General features: G+C 42.9%; 1 protein-coding gene across 4 annotated transcripts in view; it reads left to right on the forward strand.

The window, feature by feature from the left end:
• The window catches only part of SCUBE1 (signal peptide, CUB domain and EGF like domain containing 1), a 295284-nt gene that overhangs the window by 219836 nt on the left and 48925 nt on the right, over positions 1-26523 (forward strand). For all 4 annotated transcript variants that reach the window (XM_074936783.1, XM_074936793.1, XM_074936801.1 and 1 more), the window contains one exon: positions 24388-24504. In XM_074936783.1, the coding sequence (XP_074792884.1) occupies positions 24388-24504 (117 nt within the window). The remainder of the gene's footprint in view (positions 1-24387; positions 24505-26523) is intronic.

Here is a 26523-nt window from a genome sequence, read left to right on the forward strand (position 1 = left end):
AGTCCCTATTTTAAGTGATCAAACTTAAATTAGGAGTTGTTTGGGTTTTTTGTTTTGTTTTGTTTTTTAATAATGAAGACATATGTATAAATTACTAGTTATTTTAACAATGCTCTTGAATTTAAGAGGTTGGAAATTCTTCAGTTCAGGGAACATGCCTTAGCATGTATTTGTATAGCACCTAACACAAAAGGTCCAAGTCTTGATCAGGGTCTTTGACATAACAGAAATATTAAATAATAACTAGAAGATCATGTGTTTGTAATGTGTCATCATTAATAGCAAGGAAACAACCAGGATTCGTTTTCAGACCACAACAACTACAAAATAGCAAGCAGATTGTTTGGAGCTACCATGAATCCCTACAAGTATGGCCTTAATTAGCTTAATCCTTGGACAATATGAGTTTAAAGCCAGTTAACTTAATTGCTTATTCAGTTTCTGTTTGTTGTGCAGTGATCTTGAAAAAAATTCAACAATAAGCACTCTCTCTGCTTCACTGAAGTTCAGGCTTCATTAAGCACCCAGAAAAATGTGCAAAATGCTATCATAAATAACAATTTTCTTTTCCTGCTGTAGGCAATGCCTTTTGCAAGGAAAGGCAATGTGCACATTTGCCAATACTCTGAGGAGGCAGTGGAAGGGGAGAGAGCATAAGTTACATTCTGGAAAGGAGCCTTTAGTGGGAAAATCCATTGATTAATGTGTAATACCTAAGTCAGATAAATAATTACCAAAAAAAATACCACAGAACCCTCATATAGGATGAAATTCACAGCTATGCAGAGGAGCAGCACAAGGCTTATGCACCACTCAAGTTCCACCTACATCCTCAAAACAGGGCTTAAGTGGGACTTAAGTGGTTCAAAGGTCTTGTACTAGCACAGTTTTATCCATAATGAAGCCTGGGCGGGGGACAAATCACCAAAAAAATAAATTGATACAGACTAGTTCTGTAAAAGGAGAGGGCCTATCTGGCACCTGGACACCTCTGCTCTTCACCTCAGGGAATGCTGGGAAGGCCTCTCTGGACCCTTTGCATTTTCAGGGGGCATTAAGAGCTAGAGGAGCTTCTAGAAGACCACCTATTCATTCCCATAGGGTAACAGCACTCCCTGTTGACTGATTGTTAATTATTTTTGGTTTATTACTTTTTACAAGATTTTAAAAGAATGTAATGATTTGTTCGTCTTTTGTAATTAGTCACTAGAATACAGTGTCTCAAATTCTGCTGTGAGTCACACCAGATATTTACCCAGAAGAATTGCAGTGATACCAGTTTACCCCCAGGGTAACCAACAGCAGAATTTGGCCCAGTATCTTCATATTATACTGACGTTTTCTCCTATGTAACTGTCCTAAGCCACATTCTGCAGTTTTTTTATCACCTCAAAGCTGCCCAGCAAAGGCTTCCAGGTCTCAATATGACTGGTGGGTTTGTTTTGATTTTTGTTTTTTAATTTTTCTTTCTTTCCTTAGAAATAAAGGAAGAAACTAAAACTACCGCCATCTCCACCAATATATTTTGATATATAATTGAGGTTTGTTTAATCCAGGGGTTCTCACTGGGGGTCGGGACCCCTCAGGGGGGTCGTGAGGTTATTATGTGGGGGGTTGCGAGCAGTCAGCCTCCACCCCAAATCCTGCTTTGCCTCCAGCATTTATAATGGTGTTAAATATATTTAAAAAAGTGTTCTTAATTTATAAGGGGGGGGGGTTGCACTCAGAGGCTTGCTATGTGAAAGGGGTCACCAGTACAAAAGTTTGAGAATCGCTGGTTTAATCCCTCCTAAGCCTAATTTGTTACTGAATTTCTGTCTCTGAGATGCTCAAGTGCATCCTCCTGCAAGTGCTAATGCCGGCTTCAACGTGATTTATGAAAGAGAATTTACAGCCCTGAAATGGAGAGACTAAGGGCACTGGCCAGGGCCAGGCATATGGCGGGTAGATGCTTTACAAGTTTCCCTATGGAACTCTGCCAGCAAACTACAATCCTGACCTGCTGGGCAGCTCAAACCTGGCCTGACCCTCTGTTATTCTGTCCTGGGCTGCATCGGAGCAGAATGGCAGTTGTGCCAAGTTGTGTGATAGTTTTGGGATGTGGTACTAGACAGACATCTATTAAGGACTAGAATTAATTTTCCCAGCCCACCTCCTGCCCAGTCCAATCCATTTTCACTTTTGTTCTTAAATAAGATTTGAACCTAGGCCTTCAAACTTTCTGTGTTAACCCATTGCACCATAGATCCACACTCCCAATCCTAAAATAATTCAGCTAAATCAGATGCTGAGCTTTCCTGATTGCTAAATTCTAACGCCAGTGGTTTTAGTTTCAGGGAGGTTGACGTGATTAGAACTATATGTGCTGGGTTTGGGTTCAGTATGTTGACAGAGAAATGTTTCACATGGGGATGCCATTGCAGAATTGTCAACACAACCCTTCCTCTTATTCCAGGATAAAGAAAAAGAGTACCAGTTCCAAGCACAATAATTGTGTGGGATCCAAAAGCACTTTGGATTAATGGCACATTGATAGGACACATTAATAGGACACCTATTAATAAGGCTGTGTCCATCTATTCACTTATTTGTATAGAACAGGCATTTCAGTGCCTAAGCGCTGATCTGAGCTTTCAGTTGCAAGATTTTGAATGGTCTGGAGCACACTTGTGTGTGAATACAAAGTGCTCTAGGAGGTTAATATAAGTTTTTAGCATGGTAAATTTTCCTAGTGTAGGCAAGGGCCAGATGACTCGCAGAGTGAAAAAGCAAGTTAGTCATTCCACCAGCATGTGAGCAGGCAAATTATCACTTCCAAGTTACCATTTGAACCTGTTTCTGATTAAAAATGTTGATGCTCTTTCCTAACTTAAAAACAAGCAAATGTAAAATAATAATCATTTTACTCAGCCTTCCTCTTTCATTCTTAGCTGGAAATGTGGTAAGCAATATTACTCTGGCATAGTCCCTTGAGGCCGGACAGGAGGGCAACACAGGGGTACCGGAGGAAAGTCATACTATTTGTTTCTTTAAAAAAATATTTGAAATAGATTTTTACCTCCGCCCACACAAACCCCTGTTTGAGCTGTGATCCTAGTGGTCAGGTTTGAACTTCATCCTGTGGAGAGGAGCGTAAGAATGCCTTCAAGACTCAGTCTGTTCCCTTGAGAGGGAAGGGAATACCACAGTAGGTGTGGATTCCACAGAGGGTTAGGAAACTGGGCTTAGCAGCTGGAACACCTACACGCCCTCTGTCTGACTTTTACCCCAGCCTGCATGTTTGTTTGCTATACTCATGAGGAAATGCTGCACATTTCAGGTCTTCAGCTGTTGAAGAAAATATACTGAGCTTGAGTCTGCTTCTCAATTAAATCAGGCATAAGTCCATTGAAATCAGCAGAGTTATACTGATATTAAAGTAAAGAAGCTGACTAATTATTTTGTATTACAGCTTGAATAGAGTGGATTGTACAATGTAATGACTGGTACATCCAGGGCCAGATTAACCCATTACTGAGCCGTAGGCAAACATAAACTTCTGGGCCCCAGCTTCTAATATGAATAACAACAATAACTGCCCTGACACACTGTCCTGCCTAGAAAAAATGATTTTGTTGCATAGGTCTTGGAGCTGGGGGGCAGGAGGAGGGGCCCACCTGGGCCATGGCCCGATCACTTTTAAGTAGGTACATGGACAGAATCTGCTTAAGACACAAGGTTACATCACCACTCATGTTTAGCGCCAGACTCCCTCTGTTATGATGGCGGGAGAAATGTGCTAAATTTGAGCAAGTGGCACTGAAACCTGGTGCAGAGGGCCACAGCATCGCTTGGGTTTGGTCTGGCCAGCCCTCCATTGTCACACACACACACACGAATCTGGGCCCTATGCACTTGCCTAGTTTGCCTGTGCGTTAATCTAGCCATCGGTGCACCCAGATGGTGTAAAACATAGTGACCAGAGTTAGGCTAATGTACAAAAACCAGCCAAGGGGCTGGCCCAGTTTGTTTAATTATATGCATATTTCACTGAAATGACTGCACACAGTTATGATGGCTCAGCTGTGAAAGTGCCAAATGCACTAGTCAGACTCAGCAATGTGCTGGAGCAGCTCTTGGGAGTCCTTTGTCAAAATTCTGCCACCTAATGAAAAGAAAGATTGACGTGATTTCCCTGCCTCGAATTATAGCTCACTCCTTATTTGGATGCTGTCTTTCCGAGAGAGATTTTATTCCTGAGCCTCATAAAAACGCTTCTAAATGTCTTGCTTTTGGCACATAGCAGATTGTTCCAAGTGTGAGGTTGTTTTTTTTAATGTCTCAGTGGAGCCGCCTGCAGATTGAACAGTCTGTTTATATCATCAATACTGGGCCTAACTCGTATTCTTAGTCCTTACTCTTGAGATCAAGGGTTGCAGGATTGGACCCTCAAGCAATATATGGCCCAGGCACCAAGTGGAAACATTTCCAGTAAGTGCAGTCAATATAAGTTGTTTGCCAAGTGATGATACCTCCCAAGTTGGCTGTGGTTGGGAGAAAGTGGTTCTGCTTCAAGGTGAAAACAAATAAATAGATTCCCCTGTCCTTCAAGCCTCCTCTCTGCAGCACGTGCACTCCTGCTCCACAATAAGGTGACCCCTAGTTTGGAAGGGATATCAAACCTCACATTTCAGGGTGTTAGCCAATCTCTAACTATTATAAATCATCCCTTACCCCTGTCCGCGCCACACTCCCAGAGTCACAGCCCCGCTCCTGGCCCCAGCTCTGGGAGAGTGGGGGGACGGACGGGGTAAAGGGGGGTGTGAGGTAAAAAGTTTGGGGACCGCTGGCTTTCAGCACCCCCACTGTAAAAATGTTCCAGCACCACTGGTTGTGTTGTGGACTAGAATTTTGTTCAATGTTCCCTCTAATTTTTGACAGGCTGTATGCGCAAAAAATTTCTTCTGTGCAAATTTTTGTGCTTCTGTGCAAATTTTTGTGTGCACGGTGTTTCGCCGTGTACACGGGGTTTAGAATCATGTGCGCGCACGCACGCACACAGCTTAGAGGGACCAGTGGTTGTGTTATGTATTAATGAATTAGCGGGATATGAGTCAGCCTTAGAATAGTTTGAGCAAGGTGATAGCATTCTTCCACAAACAGTAATGGTGCTGGGAGTTGCAATTCATTAAGGTTTTAAAGAGAGGGTGAATGATTGTGTTATTTAGTACACCTTAGTATGGTGAGGTAGTTGTTGTTATACACGTATAATGCAATCCAGTCAATGAGCAGGCCCCCATTGTGCTAGGCATTGTACAGACTTGCAGTAAAAAGACAGCTCCGAAGAGCTCAGAATACTTCAGCTTTCCCATAAGTACACCTTTTGAGGGTGAGTGGATTGGTTTGGCTTGTTTTGAATGCAAATAAAAGCTCTTTAAGATCCCAAATCATTAAAGCAAGGAATGCAGGTTTCATCTCTTAGCAATGTCATCAGTTGTTGCCACATGTTCAAATATTATGGTGATGAATTTTGGATGGATTAGATTAGATGGAAACCAAAGAACCCTGGACTCGGCTCTTAGCAGGGAAGCAAATGGTGGAGAAAGTGATTAAGCGTATTCGTAATGTTCATAAAGACTACACATAGATCCTGGAGGGGGGAAATATTGCCCCCACACCATCTCCTGTGTATGTGTCAAACTGGTACTGGTGTGGTTCCACTGCAAGGGATGGCGGAGGATTTGGGCAGCCCATGCAGAGGGGTACACCTCCCTGTACCCCGCAGCACAGATCTGGAAGTTTCCAAGAGACTGATGCACTGGGGGTCCTTGGTGGTGGGTCATGGGGTGGGGGAGTAGACAGGCACTGGACCAGTGGATCCACCCCTCACAAATCTATTTACCCCCGGTCAGTGTTGTGGGGCAGAAGGATTCCTTCATCTCTCAGCCCCTGCTCCCCTGCATATGGTCTGATCCTCAGCTTGTATGCTTGGGGGAAGGATTTGACTCTTGCTAATTTAGGATCTCAAGAAAAAAAATTAAAGTATTTTTCAAACAAACTTTTTTTGTTCACCTTCAAGACCGAGCAAGAAAGCAGCATATCCATCCATTCATAGGTCGTGCAAGTGGCCTGTCATTCTGTGTCCTGGGTCATCCAAGGAGCTCAGATTTGCAAAAAAGTGTTGTCAGTTCCCTGCAAAGAGTAAAAGGAGGGGCCCAATGTTGTATTTCTTGCGTACTGCCACTAAGGCTGCCAGCATTGTATTTAAAAAATAAGGGACTGTCTTCTTAGCACCCCCACCTTACTCCTCCTCCTGATATTATTATTTATTAGTAGTAGTATTAGTATTATTTATTAATCTTGTTGTAGAGAGAGGAAAAAGTAAGGGACATCCTTTGTAAAAAGGGACTGTTGGCGACCCTATGTCTGCCACTGACTTCTGCAGGAGCTTCGGGCAAACAAGGAATGCAGGATCTGGCCTATGGCAGACAAAGGGAATTTTTACCTGTTAGTTTTCAGTTGAAAATTTACTTATGTTGTAGCATTTGCTCTTCCAGCTATTTTAAATTACATTAGGCTTGATTCTGTCCCTACCTCCCCTCATTCAAGTTGAGTAGAACCTACCCTGCAAGGAGTCCTATTGACTTCCATGTAAAGCTGGTAGGATCTGCTCCAGTAATTAGAAGGCTGCTTTGTAAAGAAAGCCTTTCCTCCTTTTAGAAATCTGTCTATAAAGCAAGTGTATCCTGGGACACAGGGAATATTGCTTGCTCAATACACAGAGGGTAAAGGCCTTTCTGTGTTTGTATCATTAGGCTGTTAAGTTGCTCTTACAGGATTGATGTGTAAATAGTGGCTTGAGAAGAGTGCAGGCTACTATACCATGTTTATGTTTGTGGGGAAACAAATAAACCTGCCTTAAGTTTCTTTTAATGCACTTCCATTCTTGATCTATAGCTTCTTCTTCCCAAGCACTTGAAGTAGTAGCACAGTTTACTGCCATAATGGCAGTAGATAACTCGGCTTGCTTTCGCCTTGGAAAATGATTAATTTTGGAAAGGGATACATGTTTGCTCATAAAATCTTGGCAATGTTTTTGATTAAAGTACTTTGTTTTCTTAAAAACGTTGGGAAAGCATTTGACTCTAATTGCATTTTAGACTGTGCTAGCAAAACAATGGTCAGAGGATAAATATAATGGGAGTCAGAGCCAATTGCCTCCTACTGGGTCCCAGAGATTAATAAATAGAGGAGGCTGACTGTAACAAAGGCCTCGTCTAGTGGAGGCGGTGGCTGGGAAGGGTGTGAGAGAGTTAACTCAGACAAGCAGAGAACAGGAAAGCCCAAGTGCAAGGATAATTTACTGAAAAGGCCACAATCACTTTAAGCATTAATACGGCCTCCCCCCCTCCACCCTCGTCTCCAATTTTTATGACTTCTTTTCTACAGAAACTGCTTCTTTCTTTTTCTTTGTCTCTCGTTTCCTTTTTTTTTCCCCTCCCTCTGTTTCACTTACTATCCCAGTAGGTCAAACCATTCCATTAGCTTCTCATCGCTTGAAATCCTTTGTGTTGCTTCTAACGTATTTTGTCCAATGGTCACACATATAAATACCTGTGTGAGCCAACTGGCTCAAGCTGGTCCTTATTTTGGTACCATATATAATGCTGTATTTCAAAAGCACAAATCCAAGGCAATCTGACCATAAGGCTGTAAAACAATTAATGTGATCCTTAGGCATGTGATTGGGGGTTGCAGGGCATGTGAGTAAAGCTCCACAGACGGATGGTTCACAGTCATTCTGATGCAGTCTGTTTGAAGGTATTGTTTTAACTCTGGCCTAGTTATGTGAGCTATGTTAGCCCTTCTCTGATTTTCCAATACAATTCTGGACTGATAGTGTAGTTCTTCTCTGAAGACCTCAATCCTGCAAGGTGCTCAGCTCACCTCAGTTCCTATTGACTTCAAATGAGTGGTTAGCTATAATAAGTGGCATTGTTAGAGGCAGCAATGCGGTATTATTAATTATTATTATTTATTATTTGATTCCAGTAGGCATCCATCAAGATCAGGGCCCCATCATGCTAGGCACTGTACAAACACAGAGAAAAACATGATCCCTCTCCTTGAGGAGCTTTACAAGCTAATGATAGGCTAGCATGGAACATACAATAAGAGGGAAAGGAAGGATGAGAGCAACTGCGATCAGATCGCACATAAGGCTAACTGGGCAGAGCTAGATACTTTCTTTTAAAATGATTTGGAATCATCATTCAAAAAATCCCAATCAGACCAACCCTCCTACCCACAGGCCCCCTTTACACCTTTGACCCTGGCTTCACTTATTAACTTTATATTATTTTATCTAGTTATTGATCTGTTTTGTTTCCCCTTCTATATGAACCATTCTCAGCAGCCTTTTGACCTGATTGTTAATTCCTTCCTTTAAAAAAATAAAGTTTCTCAAGAAGTCCCTCAGATGATGGGCCCTCTCTCTCTCCATAAACTCCTCTCCCCTGTATGGCCCTAGGGTCTGAGGGGTCTCCTGTTATCTCTGCTGCTCTCTGAGAGAACACAGGTGCCAGAGAGCAGAACGTTCTTTGATGAGTTACGAAGTATGGTCTGGAGCTGTGAAGGTGTCACCAGAGCCTCCCCAATACATCACCCTCTACCCACCTATTCCCCAATTCCACAGGATGGCTGATCGAATTGCTGACATCATCAGGGCTGCTGGAGATGTAAAGGCACCACCCTCTCATGCTGCTGGGAGGCAGGGTGAGTTACACGACCCAATTCCTGGCCATGCAGGAGTATGGGGAGCTCAGCTAGTTCCCTCTCCTCACCCTCTGCTATTGCTGGCAGCTGTCACTGCTTTTTTTAATCTCTCCTTTAATCTCTCTCTGGAAGATGCTGGGGGCTTTGCTCTGAGAAATTCCACTGAGGGCTGTTGCCCACATGGTTCTCCTCGGAGGGGACATTGCTGGGGTTATGTGCTCAGGTGTACAGATGGAAGGTAGCTACTCCTTCCTGTCTGTTAAAAATATTAGACCAAATTAATTTCCTTTCAGCTAATCAGTTTACTAGATAATCTGCTGCTCTCATCTCTTGATTGCAGGTTTCTTAAATAGGTTAATTTGTTACTTTAAAAAATAACCATCATAAAAACAGATTCTTCATAATGCTACAGGGGAAAGAATAAAAACCTTTTTTCTGCCAAACAGCATTATCAGTAATAATAATAGTAATATCATATTTCATTTAAAAACTGCAGGCCAAATCCTGCAGACTTTACTCAGGCAAAACTCCGATAGATATCCTCAAATGATGCAGATCTCGGCTAAGCCACCAACGTTTTCCTGGTTGAAATTGCCAAAATGTCATGGTTGCCATCGAAAATATAAACTCTTCCTCAGTACCCAGAACTCACTTGAAAGTTCTCCCAGACTCCCAAAGCTTTCGGTGACTCAGAAATGAGCTGGTCGTTTGGTGGATGATGCGAAAAGCAGAACAGAACGCTGCTTGCCGACCTATAGCAATATTGGCTGTGCAGTGCTGACAGCAAAAATGTGTGTGGGTCAGTAAACTCATTACGTATGTTTAGGAAGACACATAGGGAGCAGATATTTACCGCACTAAGATGGTATTTTATAGCCCTTTTTCTGTCTGTAACTGAGCAGTAAGTGCTGAGGGAAGCATGTGGCTGATGGTGAGCTTGTGGGCTCGCTGTGGGAGAAAGAAGTGAAGTGGGCAATTTTGGAAAGAAGCTGAAGAAAAGAAGGGGACATTAAGTTGCTAGTATGTGAGATCACACAGGAGTCACTTGGAACAGAGTCTAAGGAAAGACTTGTATTTATTCTGGAGAGAGAGCAAATGATTTGGACCTACATTTTTATCACCAAGTTCCAGGATTCTTAACCCTTTGCTTTCAAATCCCAAGCATATCTCCCAAAAAGGTACAGCCACTGCTCTTTTGATAAGGATTCATAACAGAGATAAAGAAAACCAGCAGTTGCCATTTGACGTCAAGGACTATCACCAATAGAAGTTTCTTGAATTTCCCATTGCTGTTCTCTTTGCTGGTGCTTCTAGGTAACCGGTAGTAAACTATTGCTCTGATGTTGATGATTTTGATAAGAAGACAGGTCCAATTGGACCATACTATCAAAGAGAGATCTGTCTGATATGGCTCCTGTGACCAATGAAAGAGCCAGACTATGAGTACTGTCTTTGGCATTTAACTGCAGTTGGGATTTGATTTAGAAGAGGCAGAAAAACTATCCGTGGGAACCGTTTCTTTGGAATACCAACTTTTCTAGGTGCAGAAACAACCTCAGATCCAACAAAATAATATGCAGTAAATGTCAGAGGACACCTGATGGTTTCTGAGTGGACAGGACACACAGTGCACACTATTAAGTTAAATTTTCAGCATATTGACCCAAACCAAACTTGGTTACCTAAACTCTCTACTTCGACAAAGATTATACCAAAGCACAACTTCGAAAATTAACTGATTCAGAAAACTAAAACTCCGGCTCCAAGTCAGGAAAGCATTTAAGCATGTGCTCAAGTCCTTTGATGGATAGGGAAGCTTTTCTGAATCAGATTCTAAATCATTGAGTGAAATTCTACAGCATGTGTTCTGAAGAAGGTCAGACTAAATGATCATAAGGGTCTCTCTGGCCTTAAAATCTAAAAATCTATGAAATACCAAAATCCAGGTGTCAGCCCACTCTATTAGGGGTTGCTTGACATCTCTCAGCCCTGGACACCCACTAGAATTGATGACTGGACCTATGCAGGCCAATAATTTACAATTTTCTTTCAGAAGAATCTGAACTGCTCATTTCATTCTCATGGGACAAAATGGACATCTCAAGTTAGAATTGTACACAGTCAACAATGATATGGGTCACTGAAATGTCCTTACACCTATATCAGAGCATTGGCTGATCAGCGTATTAGAGTGTTAACAGTGTACTTGGTTCTGTACAAGCACAGAAGAAGATACAGCCCCACCCCCAAAAGTTTGGGGTCAATACCACAGTAACTGAGCAAAGCCTGAAAGAGAGAGGATCCGCTGATGAGCCTTCAACCTCAAGAACCAACACATTCCATTACTTATGTTATCAGGAGTGCAGAGGAAGAAACATGGAAATCCTAATAGTAAAACTCTTCAAAGATGTCCTGAGAAATGATGTAGCCACTGGATCAAGACACACCTATGTCTGGTGATAGACTTTGACCTATCCTTGCTAAATTATTCCATTTTAGGATCAAGACAGAGGTCTCTTTCCCTCCGGCTTCTCATCTCAACTCATCATCCACTGTTTGGTGTTCTTAGGGAGGGCAGGAGTGAAGTTTTAAGTGAGACCTGAGGGATTAAGGAAAATGAACATAAAATTGTAGGAGACAAGGCAGAACAAGACATGTAGTAAGTGTAGTGTGTCTTGGTGCTATCATTCACTAAATGGAGGACACCATGGCATAATGCACCTTCTCATGGCCTGCTTTCATTGGGAGTTTGTGCCATGTAGCTTGAGAGTCCTTGGATGGAAAAGGGAACATTAAGAAAGAAAACGTAGAAAGCAATAAAAAGACAGCCAATTATCTTAGAATCAATCTTATGTTGTTGGTTTTTTTCCCTGAGATTCCCTAGTTTTGATGAATTACAAGAGCCAGAAGGAAGCACAAGATAAAGACTGTCTCCACACTCCTCAGGAGGTTTCCACTGCATTTTTCATGCTATTATTCCTTACAGACACAGCAGGGATCCAAATAAAGGCACCGATCCTGCTACTGGATCTATATGAGCAGACTCATGTGACTGTTCAGAGTCCCGTTGATTCCACAGGGTTCTGCATGGACTCAGAGGTGTAACTGCATGGATCCAAGTGTAGGAGCTGTGAAGCTATCACTAAAGCACACTCATAATTGCATCCCCTGTTAATAGAGTGGACTGTACAACAGAATGGGAGTTGCTGTGCTTCATCAGAACAACGGAAACTAAGAAGTTGGCCCCACCAGCTAAGGATAGTGAGTTTTGTCGATAAATTGGTGCATAGCAACACATTTGAATAATGGGTAATCCAGCAGATCTAAAGCTTATTTGAGTTGATGGTAACCAAGTATTCTCCATAACCCAGCTTTAACTGCTACTGAATGCCTATTCTTTAAGTTGAAAAATAGCAGTTTTATCCTGTTTTGCTATCTGTCACTGAAACTGCAAAGGAAACTTCCCCTTCTTCACATCAGTCTCAATTTTTGGCATTTATATAATTATTCACAGGTTTCCGATGATTTATTGTGTCTCCCTGCAGTAGAGCTTGAAGGTTTGTTCTGCAATTTATATGTATTTATTTGTTTTACCACTGGTTTTGAATTCTTACAGAGTTAATCATTTGTAATAAAAGGCACATTTCCCCTTGCAAGCAGAATCAATTTCCTTCAAAAGTCCTTCATTCTTTGATTAGTGCATTGCATTTGGTCTTCACTAATCACTTAGCTAACTGAAAGCAATAAAATCCTTAAATAAATAAATACTCTGAGTTGAAGTTAGTCATAATGGACAGAGTTGCCCGCTCCGGTTTTTGAAGTGCAAGATGTGGCTAAGCTACTTATACATTTAAGTTCAAATAAAAGGTATAGTAATTAATGCCAGATATTTTTCTTCTGCAGATCATTAGTACATTATTAACAGCTAAGTCTCAGCAACAAGTGAGTGGACTTGTTTGCAAGTCAGTCATGCAATAGAAAGCTCACAGGGGTGTTGTGTTTGAATTACATTTAAAGGTTTGGTTTTTCGGGAGGAGGATGCCAGCCTTCACCAGTTCTTACCCACTCAGCAGGAAAGTAATAAAATAAGAGGTTTTATATCTAGCAATAGTCTGTATTATCTCTTCTTCCTTCGCTCCGTCCTTTGTTGGTTTTGTTATTGCAGACTCTGAAACATAATGAGCAGTTAGTTATAACAATAAGCTGTTTCTTTTGGTCTGTGCTAGTCTTCTGTATTAAAGAGTGGCCTTGTCAAACCAAAAGGTGATCTTGCTGGTTTGTTGGGTATGTCTACATGCCGATAAAAAACCTGTGACACCAAGTCTCAGAGCCTGGGTCAACTGACTTGGGCTCATGGGGCTATAAAACTCCAGTTGTAGACGTTCAGGTTTGGGCTAGGGCCCAGGCTCTGAGATCCTCCCCTCTCATGGGGTCTCAGAGCCTGGGCTCTAGCCTGAGCCCAACTATCTACATTGCAATTCTATAGCCAGGAAGTCCAAGTCAACTGATCCAGTCGCAGCAATGCTGAGTCTTTTATTGCATTGTCCCTCTTAAGTGACCTATCGGAGGATACTCTGATGAGTTGTGGACAGAGATAGGTCAAGTTGAGTCAGAAAGTGTGTGATATCATGAGGATCCCAGTCATATGTCTGCTGTGAGGTCATATGTTTCCTGACACTGAATCCAAGCCATCCTTTAGTGGGGAGTCTGACCTAAAGTAAGGCTTCCATTTGCTCCAGCAGCCCCTCTGACTGGGATTTGTAGGCTCGCTAATGTCCCATTGGCAGCCATTTCAGGTAGTCTCTGATTGATTGTGAAATGGACAACATAGTGGGGGTAGCATCAGCTACCAGGTGGCAACTTGGGGGTGGAGAAGGAAGATAAAGTAACTGTTTTAAATACACGCATGTCTAGAAAGGGGCAGGGTTTAGTTTAAAAGCATTGACAGATTATTTTCAAGGAGTTCAGTGTATGTGAGTCAGGGCAAGACTGTGCAGTGGATGAGGAAAGGGAAGGTCTCTTTTTCTCAAAGGATCCACTGGATTGGGTGGTGAGGAATGCGACCAGAACACAGACAGCTGTGATTGGCTTTGGCTTTGGCTGATCTGAACACACTGTGTGTTCTGTAGCACATAGTTAATTGTATGGTACTTTCTGGGTATGTCTGTATTGCAGCTGGGAAGGTGCTTCCCAGTGATGGAAGGCAGATACATGCTAGCTTTGTTTGAGCTAGTGCACTAAAAATAATAGTGTAGCCACAGTAGCAATCAGTGGCACAGGCTAGCTTCCCCAAATACAAACCCACCTGGACTCCATGAGTAAGTACTTGGCAAGACTAGCCCATGTTGCCACTGCCCATGGTACTGTGGATATGCTACTATTTTTAGCACACAAGCTTGATGAAAGCTAGTGTGAGTATGTCTACTCAAATCGGGAATCACACCCCAGCTCCAAGTGTAGGCGGAGCCTGAATTAGGGCTGTGTAAATAGTACAGGGGAAAAATCAAACCACGTGTGTCTGAGAGAGCTAAAATAAATCCAGACTGCATGGATTTGCATTTGGAGGACAGGATCCAGCCGCGTAGCCAGGTGGAGGGAACAGGGGGAGCGATCCAAAAAAAAGGCACCACCCGCTGCGGCGCTTTCACTCACCCAGCGGCGCCCTGGCGTCAGGCCCTCACTCGTTCTGGGTGTCTTCAGCAGCACTGAAGGTCCTGCCACCGAGTTGCTGCTGAAGATCCGGAGCAAGTGAAGATCCCGCTGCTGAGGTGCCATCCAAGACCCGGAGCGCCGCTGGCTGAGTAAAAAGCTCTGCAGTGGGTGGCGCCTTTTTTTGGATCTCCCTCAACAGGAGAAAATTTAAAAGACGCCAAGACATTGACAAGGCGCCACTTGTGCTCAGTGGGGGAGCGGCAGCTGCCCCCTCCCCCCCAGCTACGCCACTGACAGGATCATCGTGATGTCATATTGTGACATAGTACTGAGATATGACTCTATTACACTGAGATGTGTTCTGATATGATGATAGTTACATTATGATGTCAGTGTCATCACTTCAGGTTTGGGATTCAAACTCTGCTAATCCATCAGTCAGAACCCAGAGAATTTTTCATTTCATATGTTCCCCACAGCTTCTTAGACAGTAGCCACACAATCCATGCAGAACTTTACCACAAAGATGAAGATCGATTGTAAGCTCTTCGGGGCAGGAACAGTGTCTTTGTACAGCACCTAGCACCCTCAAGACCTGATTGTGATTGGGGCCTCCAGATGCTACTATAATATTGTTACCCCTTTTGACCAAAGCAGATAGCTGGTATTCAGGGTCTTATGGGTTGTTTCCATTAAGAGGAGAAATTGATAATGGAGTCAGGTATTTCTTTGGTGCAATTCTGTTTATTTACAATGAATATACATAAAGCCTTGTTTCCCTGAACACAGTAGACATTAGACAACAGGAAATAGTTTCTTAGCTCACAATTCCAAGCCTCTTTCCAGCCAGCACTCTACCAAAAAGCTCTCTCTCTTAGCTTTTTCTCAGAGTCATGCTACAAAGGCATCTCTGGCTGTCTCTGGGGTTTCCTTGATGCCTTCTCTGTGTTTTTGTCATGTTTCTTTTCTCTCAGCTCCATTAAAGAGTACCCAGACCTACACATTTGCATTCAGATTCCAGGGAAGACCCTTCAGACCAGATGGCTCAACTCCTGCTCCAGCCTTGCACGTTGCTTGAGTTTTGGGCAGTGGCTCCTCTTGTTTCAGCTGTCTATTCCATAAAGCAATTTAATTGCTTTTTAAATTAATCCTGAATGAAGGGCAGCTGTAACGCCCACTAGCTTCAGTGAGGTTTCACCCAACCTCCGGCATACAGTATTATAAAATAAAATAATAGGAAAGAAAATAAAAGAAATAAATCCATATTTTTTTAGATTTTCTTTTAAATGTATGAGTAGATTGGGCACTAAATTGGTTCCATTCTACAACCACATCCCCAGCTACACTCAGCAAAATCACACATATGTCTCTGTCCAAATGAGTTTTGCATAGGTAAATGCAGTTACGAAGCAGTTACGGGTGTTTCCACATCAATTTGCATGTGCACAAAATCATCTGAAAATCCAGTGTTGTTTCTCAACCTTATCTTTGAATGTTTAGATTTTTATCAGTTTGTCTCTCAAGCCCAATGCTATTTTAAATATCCTGTTTTGCATTTAACAGAATATGTTCTGATTAATTGAATGCAGAGCACTGAATTCACGGACTGGTAGTGCAATACAGAAAGGAGTCTTTCATTTCTAAGACCCTGGTATGAATCCAGCTTAGTGTTGGGCTGGCCAAAAATCATTACTCTCTGATGGGTTCTCAGTGCCCTGTGCTCTCAGTCCACAAGTGAGCAAGTGTCCACATCACAAAAACCACAAGTACAATTAGTGCTACTGTAATTGGAAACCCACAGCCTTAGCAGAAAGGCCAAGGACTGGATGACCATGGAAAATGAGGTACTCTCTCACTCCTAGAAGTGGTTCCTTCAGGTTAGCACTGAGGCTCAGCTGTATGAGGAAGCTCCAGGAAACTACTTCTGCCCAGGCAGTAACTCTTCTTCTGGCGATAAATGGAAGGCTTTTTTGTGGCAATAAATGAAGGACTTCACTTTCCAGTACTGTCAACCTGGTCCCTATTTACAAGCACTAAATTCAGGAAAATAAAGATCATTTAAAAGATCCTTTAGTTCATGTAAGCATTACAAAAATCAAGGATAATTACAAGAACAATTTAAAAAACTCCAAAGGCTGAGTTGAAATAAAAGGGCCAGAGAAATAATTATAAAACATACCTGTTATTGGCAATAATCAGATTTCCACACAAACTTGTGAAATCCTGCTCCTGTATAAATCCACTGTACAACCACTTAGGAATTGAATCCCTTATGGGCGAAAGGAAAGGAATGCAAAGCTGTTACAAGGTTTGGATACTCGCCTCAAGGGCTGCAGTGTGGAATGCTAGAGATCATGGACTACACTCAGCCTGAGGTCAGACCAGCCATGGTGCAGGCACTTGGTGATGGACATTTTGACTGGAGGCGGGGAGGCTTGTAGCACTGCAAGACTACACACTGCCCCCCTCTTCACTATGGGACCCACAGCCAGCTAATAGAGCTCCAGCAAATGTGTGGCTTCAGCCAGAGCTTGCATGGCCAGGGGGTGCATTTAAACAGCACATGCACTGAATCACCTCCACCAGTGGGGCTTCCTTGGTATATCCCCTGTAGCAAGGGCTGTGGTGGGGAACCAGCCCTGTGCCAGCAGGGGTGAATTTATTCCCATAGTCCTGATTAGTTTCAAAGAATCAACTCATAGATTCCAAGACCAGAATGGACCATTGTGATCATCCAGTCTGACCTCCTGTATAACACAGGCCACAGAATTTCCCAAAAATAATTCCTAGGGCAGATCTTTTAGAAAAACATCCAATCTTCATTTTAAAATTGTCAGTGATGGAGAATCTACCACAATCCTTGTAAGTTGTTCCAATGGTTAATTACTCTGACTGTGAAAAATTTACACCTTATTTCCCATCTGAATTTGTCTAGCTTCAACTTCCAGCCATTGGATGATGATATATTTTTCTCTGCTGGATTGAAGAGCCCACTATTAAATATTTGTATCTCATGTAGATACTTATAGACTGCAATCAAGTCACCCCTTAACCTTCTCTTTGTTAAGCTAAGTAACATGAGCTCTTTGAGCTATAAGGCAGGTTTTCTAATCCTTTGATCATTCTTGTGGCTCTTCTCTCAACTCTCTCCAATCTATGAAGCTGTCTCTTATAATTCCCTAAAAATAGGCACTCACGCAAACCACAGTGATCATGAGTGTGGTATAAATGCCTGACAGTGGGTATTTTGCTGGTCTAAAATAAAAGTGTATTAGTAAATCTGCCTATGACATAATCAAAATGACCCTCTAGGGCAAAAGCCGGAACAATATTTTAAAAAATAAAATACAAAGCATTTATGGAATGGAGCTTTCATGTTTAGAAAATCAGGTCGGAGGCAACAAATATAAAGGTAGATGATACTAAAAGGAAAAGAATTTCACTTTCACCACCAAGTTTGCTGGGCTATGCCCAGTGCCAACAGAAATTGTGTACTATCCACTCGAAGTTAAGCAGGACATTACTTCACATGGGGAAATTCAATGTTCATGAAGATAAGAGGCTATTAGCACTGGTTAGAGATGCACAAAGTACTATCAAATGCTGATGCACCTTAATCTCAACCTGCATCCCCACTGCTATTTTAGTCTTGGGCTCCCAGTATAAACTGTGACAAATCATGCAGTGATTTTTATACAGAAGAGAGCAAGATAAGATGCCCAAATTCATTGTCTACTGTAGACCAAGCAGGATTTAATGTCCCGGGCTCAAGGTGAAAGTCAGGTGTGAAACACTAAACCATCTCCTTGCTAACATAAAAGAGGTGATTAATACAGATGTGTGAGAATGAAGTAAAAGTATCCTTGGGTCTTCTCTACCCTCAGACGAACCATTAGCAAGCAATCATTGGCAAGCATTCTGGAGATGACTGGAAAGGCCCTGTCACCCCGGATAGCATGTCCCAACAATCCAATAAAAGGAAGGCACTAAAAGAACCAAGAAGCTCGAGAGTCAGATTCCCCCAAATGGCTGACTAAACTGTATCTGTGAAGGTTTCAGAGTACCAGCCATGTTAGTCTGTATCCGCAAAAAGAAAAGGAGGACTTGTGGCACCTTAGAGACTAACAAATTGATTTGAGCATAAGCTTTTGTGAGCTACAGCTCACTTCATCGGATGCATTCAGTGGAAAATACAGTGGGGAGATTTATATACACAGAGAACATGAAACAATGGGGGTTACCATACAAACTATAACGAGAGTGATCCGGTAAGGCGAGCTATTACCAGCCGAGAGCGTGGGGGGGATGGGACAACCTTTTGTAGAGATAATCAAGGTGGGCCTTTTCCAGCAGTTGACAAGAACATCTGAGGAACAGCGGGGGAATAAACATGGGGGAAATAGTTTTACTTTGTGTAATGACCCATCCACTCCCAGTCTTTATTCAAGCCTAAGTTAATTGTATCCAGTTTGCAAATTAATTCCAATTCAGCAGTCTCTCGTTGGAGTCTGTTTCTGAAGGTTTTTTGTTGAAGAATTGCCACTTTTAGGTCTGTAATTGAGTGACCAAAGAGATCGAAGTGTTCTCTGACTGGTTTTTGAATGTTATAATTCTTGACATCTGATTTGTGTCCATTTATTCTTTTACGTAGAGACTGTCCAGTTTGGCCAATGTACATGGTAGAGGGGCATTGCTGGCACATGATGGCATATATCACATTGGTAGATGTGCAGGTGAATGAGCCTCTGATAGTGTGGCTGATGTGATTAGGCCCTATGATGGTGTCCCCTGAATAGATATGTGGACACAGTTGGCAACGGGCTTTGTTGCAAGAATAGGTTCCTGGGTTAGTGGTTCTGTTGTGTGGTGTGTGGTTGCTGGTGAGAATTTGCTTCAGGTTGGGGGGCTGCCTGTAAGCAAGGACTGGCTTGTCTCCCAAGATCTGTGAGAGTGATGGGTCGTCCTTCAGGATAGGTTGTAGATCCTGGATGATGTGTTGGAGAGGTTTTAGTTGGGGGCTGAAGGTGATGCCTAGTGGCGTTCTGTTGTTTTCTTTGTTGGGCCTGTCCTGTAGCAGGTAACTTCTGGGTACTCCTCTGGCTCTGTCAATCTGTTTCTTCACTTCAGCAGGTGGGTATTGTAGTTGTAAGAACGCTTGATAGAGATCTTGTAGGTGTTTGTCTCTGTCTGAGGGGTTGGAGCAAATGCGGTTGTATCGTAGAGCTTGGCTGCAGACAATGGATTGTGTGGTGTGGTCTGGATGAAAGCTGGAGGCACGTAGGTAGGCACAGTGGTCAGAAGGTTTCCGGTATAGGGTGGTGTTTATGTGACCCTTGCTTATTAGCACCGTAGTGTCCAGGAAGTAGATCTCTTGTGTGGACTGGTCCAGGCTGAGGTTGATGGTGGGATGGAAATTGTTGAAATCAGAGTGAAATTCCTCAAGGGCTTCTTTTCCATGGGTCCAGATGACGAAGATGTCATCAATGTAGCGCAAGTAGAGTAGGGGCATTAGGGGACGAGAGCTGAGGAAGCGTTGTTCTAAGTCCACCATAAAAATGTTGGCATACTGTGGGGCCATGTGGGTACCCATAGCAGTGCTGCTGATTTGAAGGGATACATTGTCCCCAAATGTGAAATAGTTATGGGTGAGGACAAAGTCACAAAGGTCAGCCATCAGGTTTGCTGTGACATTATCGGGGATACTGCTCCTGACAGCTTGTAGTCCATCTTTGTGTGGAATGTTGGCGTAGAGGGCTTCTACATCCATAGTGGCTAGGATGGTGTTTTCAGGAAGATCACCGATGGATTGTAGTTTCCTCAGGAAGTCAGTGGTGTCTCGAAGATAGTGGGACTACTGTTAGCGTAGGGCCTGAGGAGGGAGTCTACATAGCCAGACAATCCTGCTGTCAGGGTGTCAATGCCTGAGATGATGGGGCCTCCAGGATTTCCAGGTTTATGGATCTTGGGTAGCAGATAGAATACCCCTGGTCGGGGTTCCAGGGGTGTGTCTGTGTGGATTTGTTCTTGTGTTTTTTCAGGGAGTTTCTTGAGCAAATGCTGTAGTTTCTTTTGGTAACCCTCAGTGGGATCAGAGGGTAATGGCTTGTAGAGAGTGGTGTTGGAGAGCTGCCTAGCAGCCTCTTGTTCATATTCTGACCTATTCATGATGACGACAGCACCTCCTTTGTCAGCCTTTCTGATTATGATGTCAGAGTTGTTTCTGAGGCTGTGGATGGCTTTGTGTTCCGCACGGCTGAGGTTATGGGGCAAGTGATGCTGCTTAAGCACATTCCCCTTGTGCTCACCGGTCATATAACTGCATGTTGTTGTGGTGCCCTCATGAGAGCAGCGTCCCTCATGTGGAAGTGCAGTTTAGAAAGCCAGTTTTGAAATGCTGGCCCTGCTGGTTTTCCCATCCCTAGCGCACACGCCCTGTGTTGCAATGTTTTAGCAAGCGATGCAACCATAAATAATGAGTCCAAATGTAAACAAAATTCAGCATGTATCTCAACAAAAGTGCCCCGCAGCAATGCTGCTGCCAGTGCGGTCCTCAGCTTTTTATAGCTAGATAAAGTTTCAATGATTTTTAGAGGATAAATTTACTTTCTCCCTTGCTCACAGTATTGACCACTCCTCTGACATCTCTACTATCTGCCCCTCCCCTAGAGTTGGTTGAGAGGGGAGGGCAGGGACCATGTAATCTCTCCCTCCGGTGGGGGTGAGAAAGTTGCTCCCATACAGCCTGGCCTGTTTGTTCAGTTTCCCCTGCTCTGGTACAAAAATCTTCATTGATCAAAATGTTGAGCACTGATTGTCCCATGTCCATGAGAGCTCAACTGCCTACAGCATACTAACCTGTGTCGGTATTTTGCCAAGGCTTGAGCTCTGTTGAAGAAACTAAATGAAACTGGGCCCTCTTCCCAGAGGCAGCTCAATTCAATGACTGTTGCTGGCAACTAATATATCTCTTATGTAGCGCTAGATCTCAAAGCATTTTACAAAGGAGACAGTATCGTTATCCCCATTTTACAGGTGGGGAACTGAGAAACAGAGAAATGGTGTGACTTGCCCAAAGTCACCCAACAGGCCCATGGCATAACAGGGAATAGAACCCAGGTCACCCAAGTCCCAGTCCAGTACTCGATCCACTAGACGTCACTGCCACCATTAAGGGGTATTGTTCAATCACTGTTGAGCTGCGAATGTTTCATACCTATTGGAGATAATGCAGGTTAAGCACACCCTTCCAGAGAAGATGCGGACATGGATTTGCGCAACAATGCTAAGGTATCAAAGGGTTTCAGGGAGTCAGCAGTCATATCCCCCCAGAGCACTGGTATCAAAGTCTAAGAGATGCTGAAAAAAGATTCTACTATCCTAACTTTAACATGCAGACAGCTTCCTTTAGTGCAGAGTAAGTGGTGAATATTTTCCGTTTTCTATGGCCAGTGTTGAATTCCACAGGCGACTGGTGATTCTGTAGTCAAGGGGTTGCAGAAAACTCAGAGCCTTGGGTATAGCCTAGCATGGGGACATCCTACCATGTCAAGCAATGAGGAGACTGTACCAAAGGGGTTATTCTTAAAATAGGGACAAGACTGCATAGAGGGTTTCCAATCCCAATCAGCTTCACAGAAAGAGCAAAGGCAGGATTTATTAGAAGTATAGCAGGAGGCAGGCTGCTGGATTTAAATGGGTAAATTGCCTTTTTAAAATATATTTCTGTTATAATAAAAATGTTTAACATCTCTATTAGCCTATAGTAGATATGATATTTCATTCAATAGAAATCATTTACCCATTCTAAGAGAGCATTTTTTTGTTGTAAGCAAACTGTTGCTTTCAGAGTCAAGAAGTGGTATAAATCCCTGTTAGTGTCAAAGAGTGTAGGGCTTAACCCTGCAGTCATTTATGTTAATGGCAAAAGTGGTGCAGGATTGGGCCATTATCAAGGAAGATGAAGAGTTTTTGTTTGGTTTGGTTTTGTCTTTAAAAAGAGATCTCCAAAGTAAGTCAGAGGCCAACTATGAATGGTCCTTGTGGATTTCCAGTGGTACCATACCCTGGATACTGTCATACATGAATGAAACGAAAATGCATTATTTGGCTTCTTCTGAATTTTAATTCTTTTAAACTTCAGCTGTAGTGGTGGCTTCCAAATGTACTTATAAATGTATTATTTATTTAGGGAAAACAGTTGCCATTTTTAAAATATATTCAGATCATTAAATATTCCCAAAGCTACAAATATAACCCCAAGAAAATAATTTTAGAAAGCAAACACATTTAAGGAAAAAAACAAACAAGAAAACTCATAACAAAAAATGAAGGATGCATGAGAAAAAGGAAAACCTGAAATCACCATTTTTGGTTTGATTGTATGGGGAGAGTAGGAGGACTTGTGGCACCCTAGAGACTATCAAATTTATTTGAGCATAAGCTTTCATGAGCTACAGCTCACTTCATCGGATGAAGTGAGCTGTAGCTCACGAAAGCTTATGCTCAAATAAATTTGTTTGTCTCTAAGGTGCCACAAGTCCTCCTTTTCTTTTTGCGGATACAGACTAACAAGGCTGCTACTCTGAAACCTATGGGGAGAGAGTCTCTCTCTCTCTCTCTCTCTCTCTCTCTGAAACCTATGGGGAGAGTGTCTCTCTCTCTCACACACACACACACACACACACACAAATGAGGATTTCAGGTCTTCTTACGTCTCAAGTGTATTTCACTTTATATTATGTATTTACCTGTATGGATACTTTTTATTTTGTTCAGTTAATTTTTCTGTGCATTATCTTTGCATGTATATGTTCAACATATTGAAAGAGTTGTATAAATATCACATGAAATATAAATTTTTATAGCATTAGAAACTTGGTCATAAACAGTCATGAAAACCCTGACCCTGTAAATACTTACATAAATGCTTAATTTCAATGGGCATATTTGCATGCCTTGTGTATAAGCCCTTGAATAAGTGTTAGCAAGAGCAGGCCTAGAACTGTCCATTACACATCAAAATATATAAATATTTGTAGTGCATAGGCATTGGATAGTATCCCCATAAACAGTTTTTGAGCTCACTAATATTCTTGGGTGTTTACTGGTTCCTACATAGACACAACATACAAGGCCTAGTGACATATATGTACACTGCTGCTGGTTTCTGACTGGTTTCTAAAACACAGAACACAGTGAGGACTACCAGCAGGTAGTAGTTAGTATTTAAATAGTATTCACAAACTATTTAAAAGGACACCACCCAATTCCTATACATTTCAATACATTGGAGGAATGCTATTTTTCTTTCATTTAAATTAAAACCTTCAAACAAGCACATTTTATTAAACTGACCTTTTAACTTAAAAAACATTCCTCTAAACCGGATTTTAGGAAAAAAACATGATTCCAGGTGATAGATTTGCTTCTGAAATTCACTCTTGAAAAATCGCTGCCATCCTGCATATGTTGCTGTTTAAAATGTCTATAATACAATATCTTTTCTGTGGTACTTTCTATTCAATGTATCTTTATTTCGCTCAGTTCAGCATTGTTTAAAAAAAAATCATGCCTACTGCTTCTTATTGATTGTTGTGTGCTCTGTGATGGAGCAGAAATGTCATGCAATGCTGTTAATTACTCTCATAAAATGAAGAACAGAAGAGACAATCTGAATATGCATCTCATGTTTGTGAGGTTTGATATGCTATCAGAGGTTAAATGGTGTCACCTAGTGGGAAAAATGTATATTGCAGACATACTGTTTTATTCTACAAAGTTCTTTCCTTCCTTCCTCCCTGTACCTTGAATCCTCTCTTCCTAAAACTGTAGGAAAACTAAGCTGATAATTGATTAAGATCTTACTTTGTAATATCTCAGGCAGTTTATTAATAATGTTGATGCTATGACTGAGAGAATTAAATTCCATCCATCTGGAATAACTGCATTCTGACTTTTTAAAAATATTTGCTCTGAATTCAGATATAGATGAGTGCTCATTCGAAAGGACTTGTGACCAGACCTGCATCAACTACCCAGGAAGTTTCGAATGTCTCTGTCACAAAGGCTACACCCTGTACGGCATGACACACTGTGGAGGTTTGGAGACTGATTTTAACATATTTATTTTTGTTTTGTGTAATCATCTACTGAGCCAAGGATATTTGCCTTGCAAAGACTGTGGACATCAGATTAAAGCTAAATAAACCTAGCCAGGTATGACCAAAAATATGGAGCCTCAAATCTGCCTAGATATTCCTGGGAGAAGAGTATAACTGGAAAAATGACCATCCATCATTTCTGTTGCCGTAGCATCCAAAGGCCCTAATTTAGACTATCATCCTCCATCGTTATCCATGCAAGCTGACTGCTGCATCTCCATGGAGCCTCACTAACGTCAATGAGCCTCCACATGGACACAACAGTCCTCCCTCCTGGATCACAGTGCAGGACTGTGACACCATTGTGTGCCGCATTTTGCAAGCACACAGGAGAACATTGTCCCCTCCCTGAAGAACTTGCAGCCTAAAGCCCTGACCCTAAAACCATTTGCACCCATGACTAACTTCCACCTGAAAGAGACAAGGTGGGTGAGGTGATATCTTTTATTGGACCAGCTTCTGTTGGTGAAAGAGACAAGATTTCGAGATTACACAGAGCTCTTCTTCAAGTCTTCTCTGTGTAGCTTGAAAGCTTGTCTCTTTAACAACAGAAATTGGTCCAGTAAAAAATATTACCTCACCCACCTTGTCTCCTTGGGCCTAGTTTGGCAGGGTGTGGAGGGATATTGCCCCCACACACAGAGGCAAGGTGTGTGTGACGGGGTGTCACATGGGGTCATGTGCCATTTCCCCTGCCCCATTTCTGTGAGCGCCAAGCTGCCCTTCAGGGCTTGCTCTGCTCGGCTTGCCTGGGATGGGGGCTCTGTCATTCCCACGCTGCACCTCTCCCCCCGCCCCAGCATGTTTTGGCTCGCGGGGAGTGGGATGGGCCAGCTTTTCCCCTGCTCTATGGGCCGCTACCTCGGCAGGTGGATGCCGCCTCCTGAGTCCTAGTGCCTGCCTGCTTCCTGTACATGTGAGTGTATGCCCGGGGGGGAGGAGGGGGGAGCATATAGGAGGTGGGGAAGGGGCTGGGGGAAAGAGGTAGAGACAGTGGGATAGGGCAGGAGGAAGAGAAGGGGAAGGGATGGGGCAGGGGACAGTGGGGACAGGAAGGGGGATGGGATGGGAAAGAAATGGGATATGGGAATGGGCAGGGAGAAGCAGGAGCCCGGCATGTGGCATCCCCTCGGCAGCAGCAACATCCCCAGCCCCAGCAGGGAGGCAGCTGCAGCAGCACCAGAGCAGTGACACTGCAGCTGGGGCTCCTCTGTTAAGCCGGCCTGTTCCCCCCAGCACCGGCTTCCCAGTACCACTGCAGGTGGGGGCAGAGAGCCAATGAGCCAAGGGAACTGCCTTCAGCATACACATGTGTGTGCGTGCGTGTGCATGCGCACTTTGCCCCCTTCCCCTCCCCGCAATATTGCAGTCAAACTACACCTATGCATTGTCTCTCTAATATCCTGGGACCGGCATGGCTATAACAACACTGCAGATAGCTTTCCACAATGGGAAAGTTGCTGTAAGCAATTATGTTCACTCCTGCAAGTATCCTCTATCACAGAGCTTCTTCTGGCAGGGGTCCTCACCCTAGCCAGCCCCTGAAGACCATTTGCCTTTGTGGATGACACAGCCCTCCAGCTGAGAAGCATCTAATTCAGTGTAACAAAAAAGTCTAAGTAACACCCAAAGTCCCTGCAGATTAACCCATCTTCTCCATTCTGTTCCCACTCCCCTTTCTGGGATTACTGTGGAGTCTTCTCCTCTGCTCCAGTATTGAGCACTGGCTCCCTCCGAATGAGTCTTCCTGAGCTTCTGGTCTCCTGCAGACCCTAGGTCTAGACCCTTTCCAGGAGCCTTTCTCATCCCTGTGAACTCTCTCTGCCTTTTGTAAGGCCCAAGTGTCACCTGACTCATCTTAGTCCTGCCCTTGTTGTCTGAAAAGCAACTAATTAATTGCAGCACAGATGTAATATATATGGCTCACTGGCCTTTAACTCTTTAATAAATATGGCTC

The sequence above is a fragment of the Natator depressus genome, chromosome 1 (assembly GCF_965152275.1).
Source record: "Natator depressus isolate rNatDep1 chromosome 1, rNatDep2.hap1, whole genome shotgun sequence".
Taxonomy (NCBI): Eukaryota; Metazoa; Chordata; order Testudines; family Cheloniidae; genus Natator; species Natator depressus.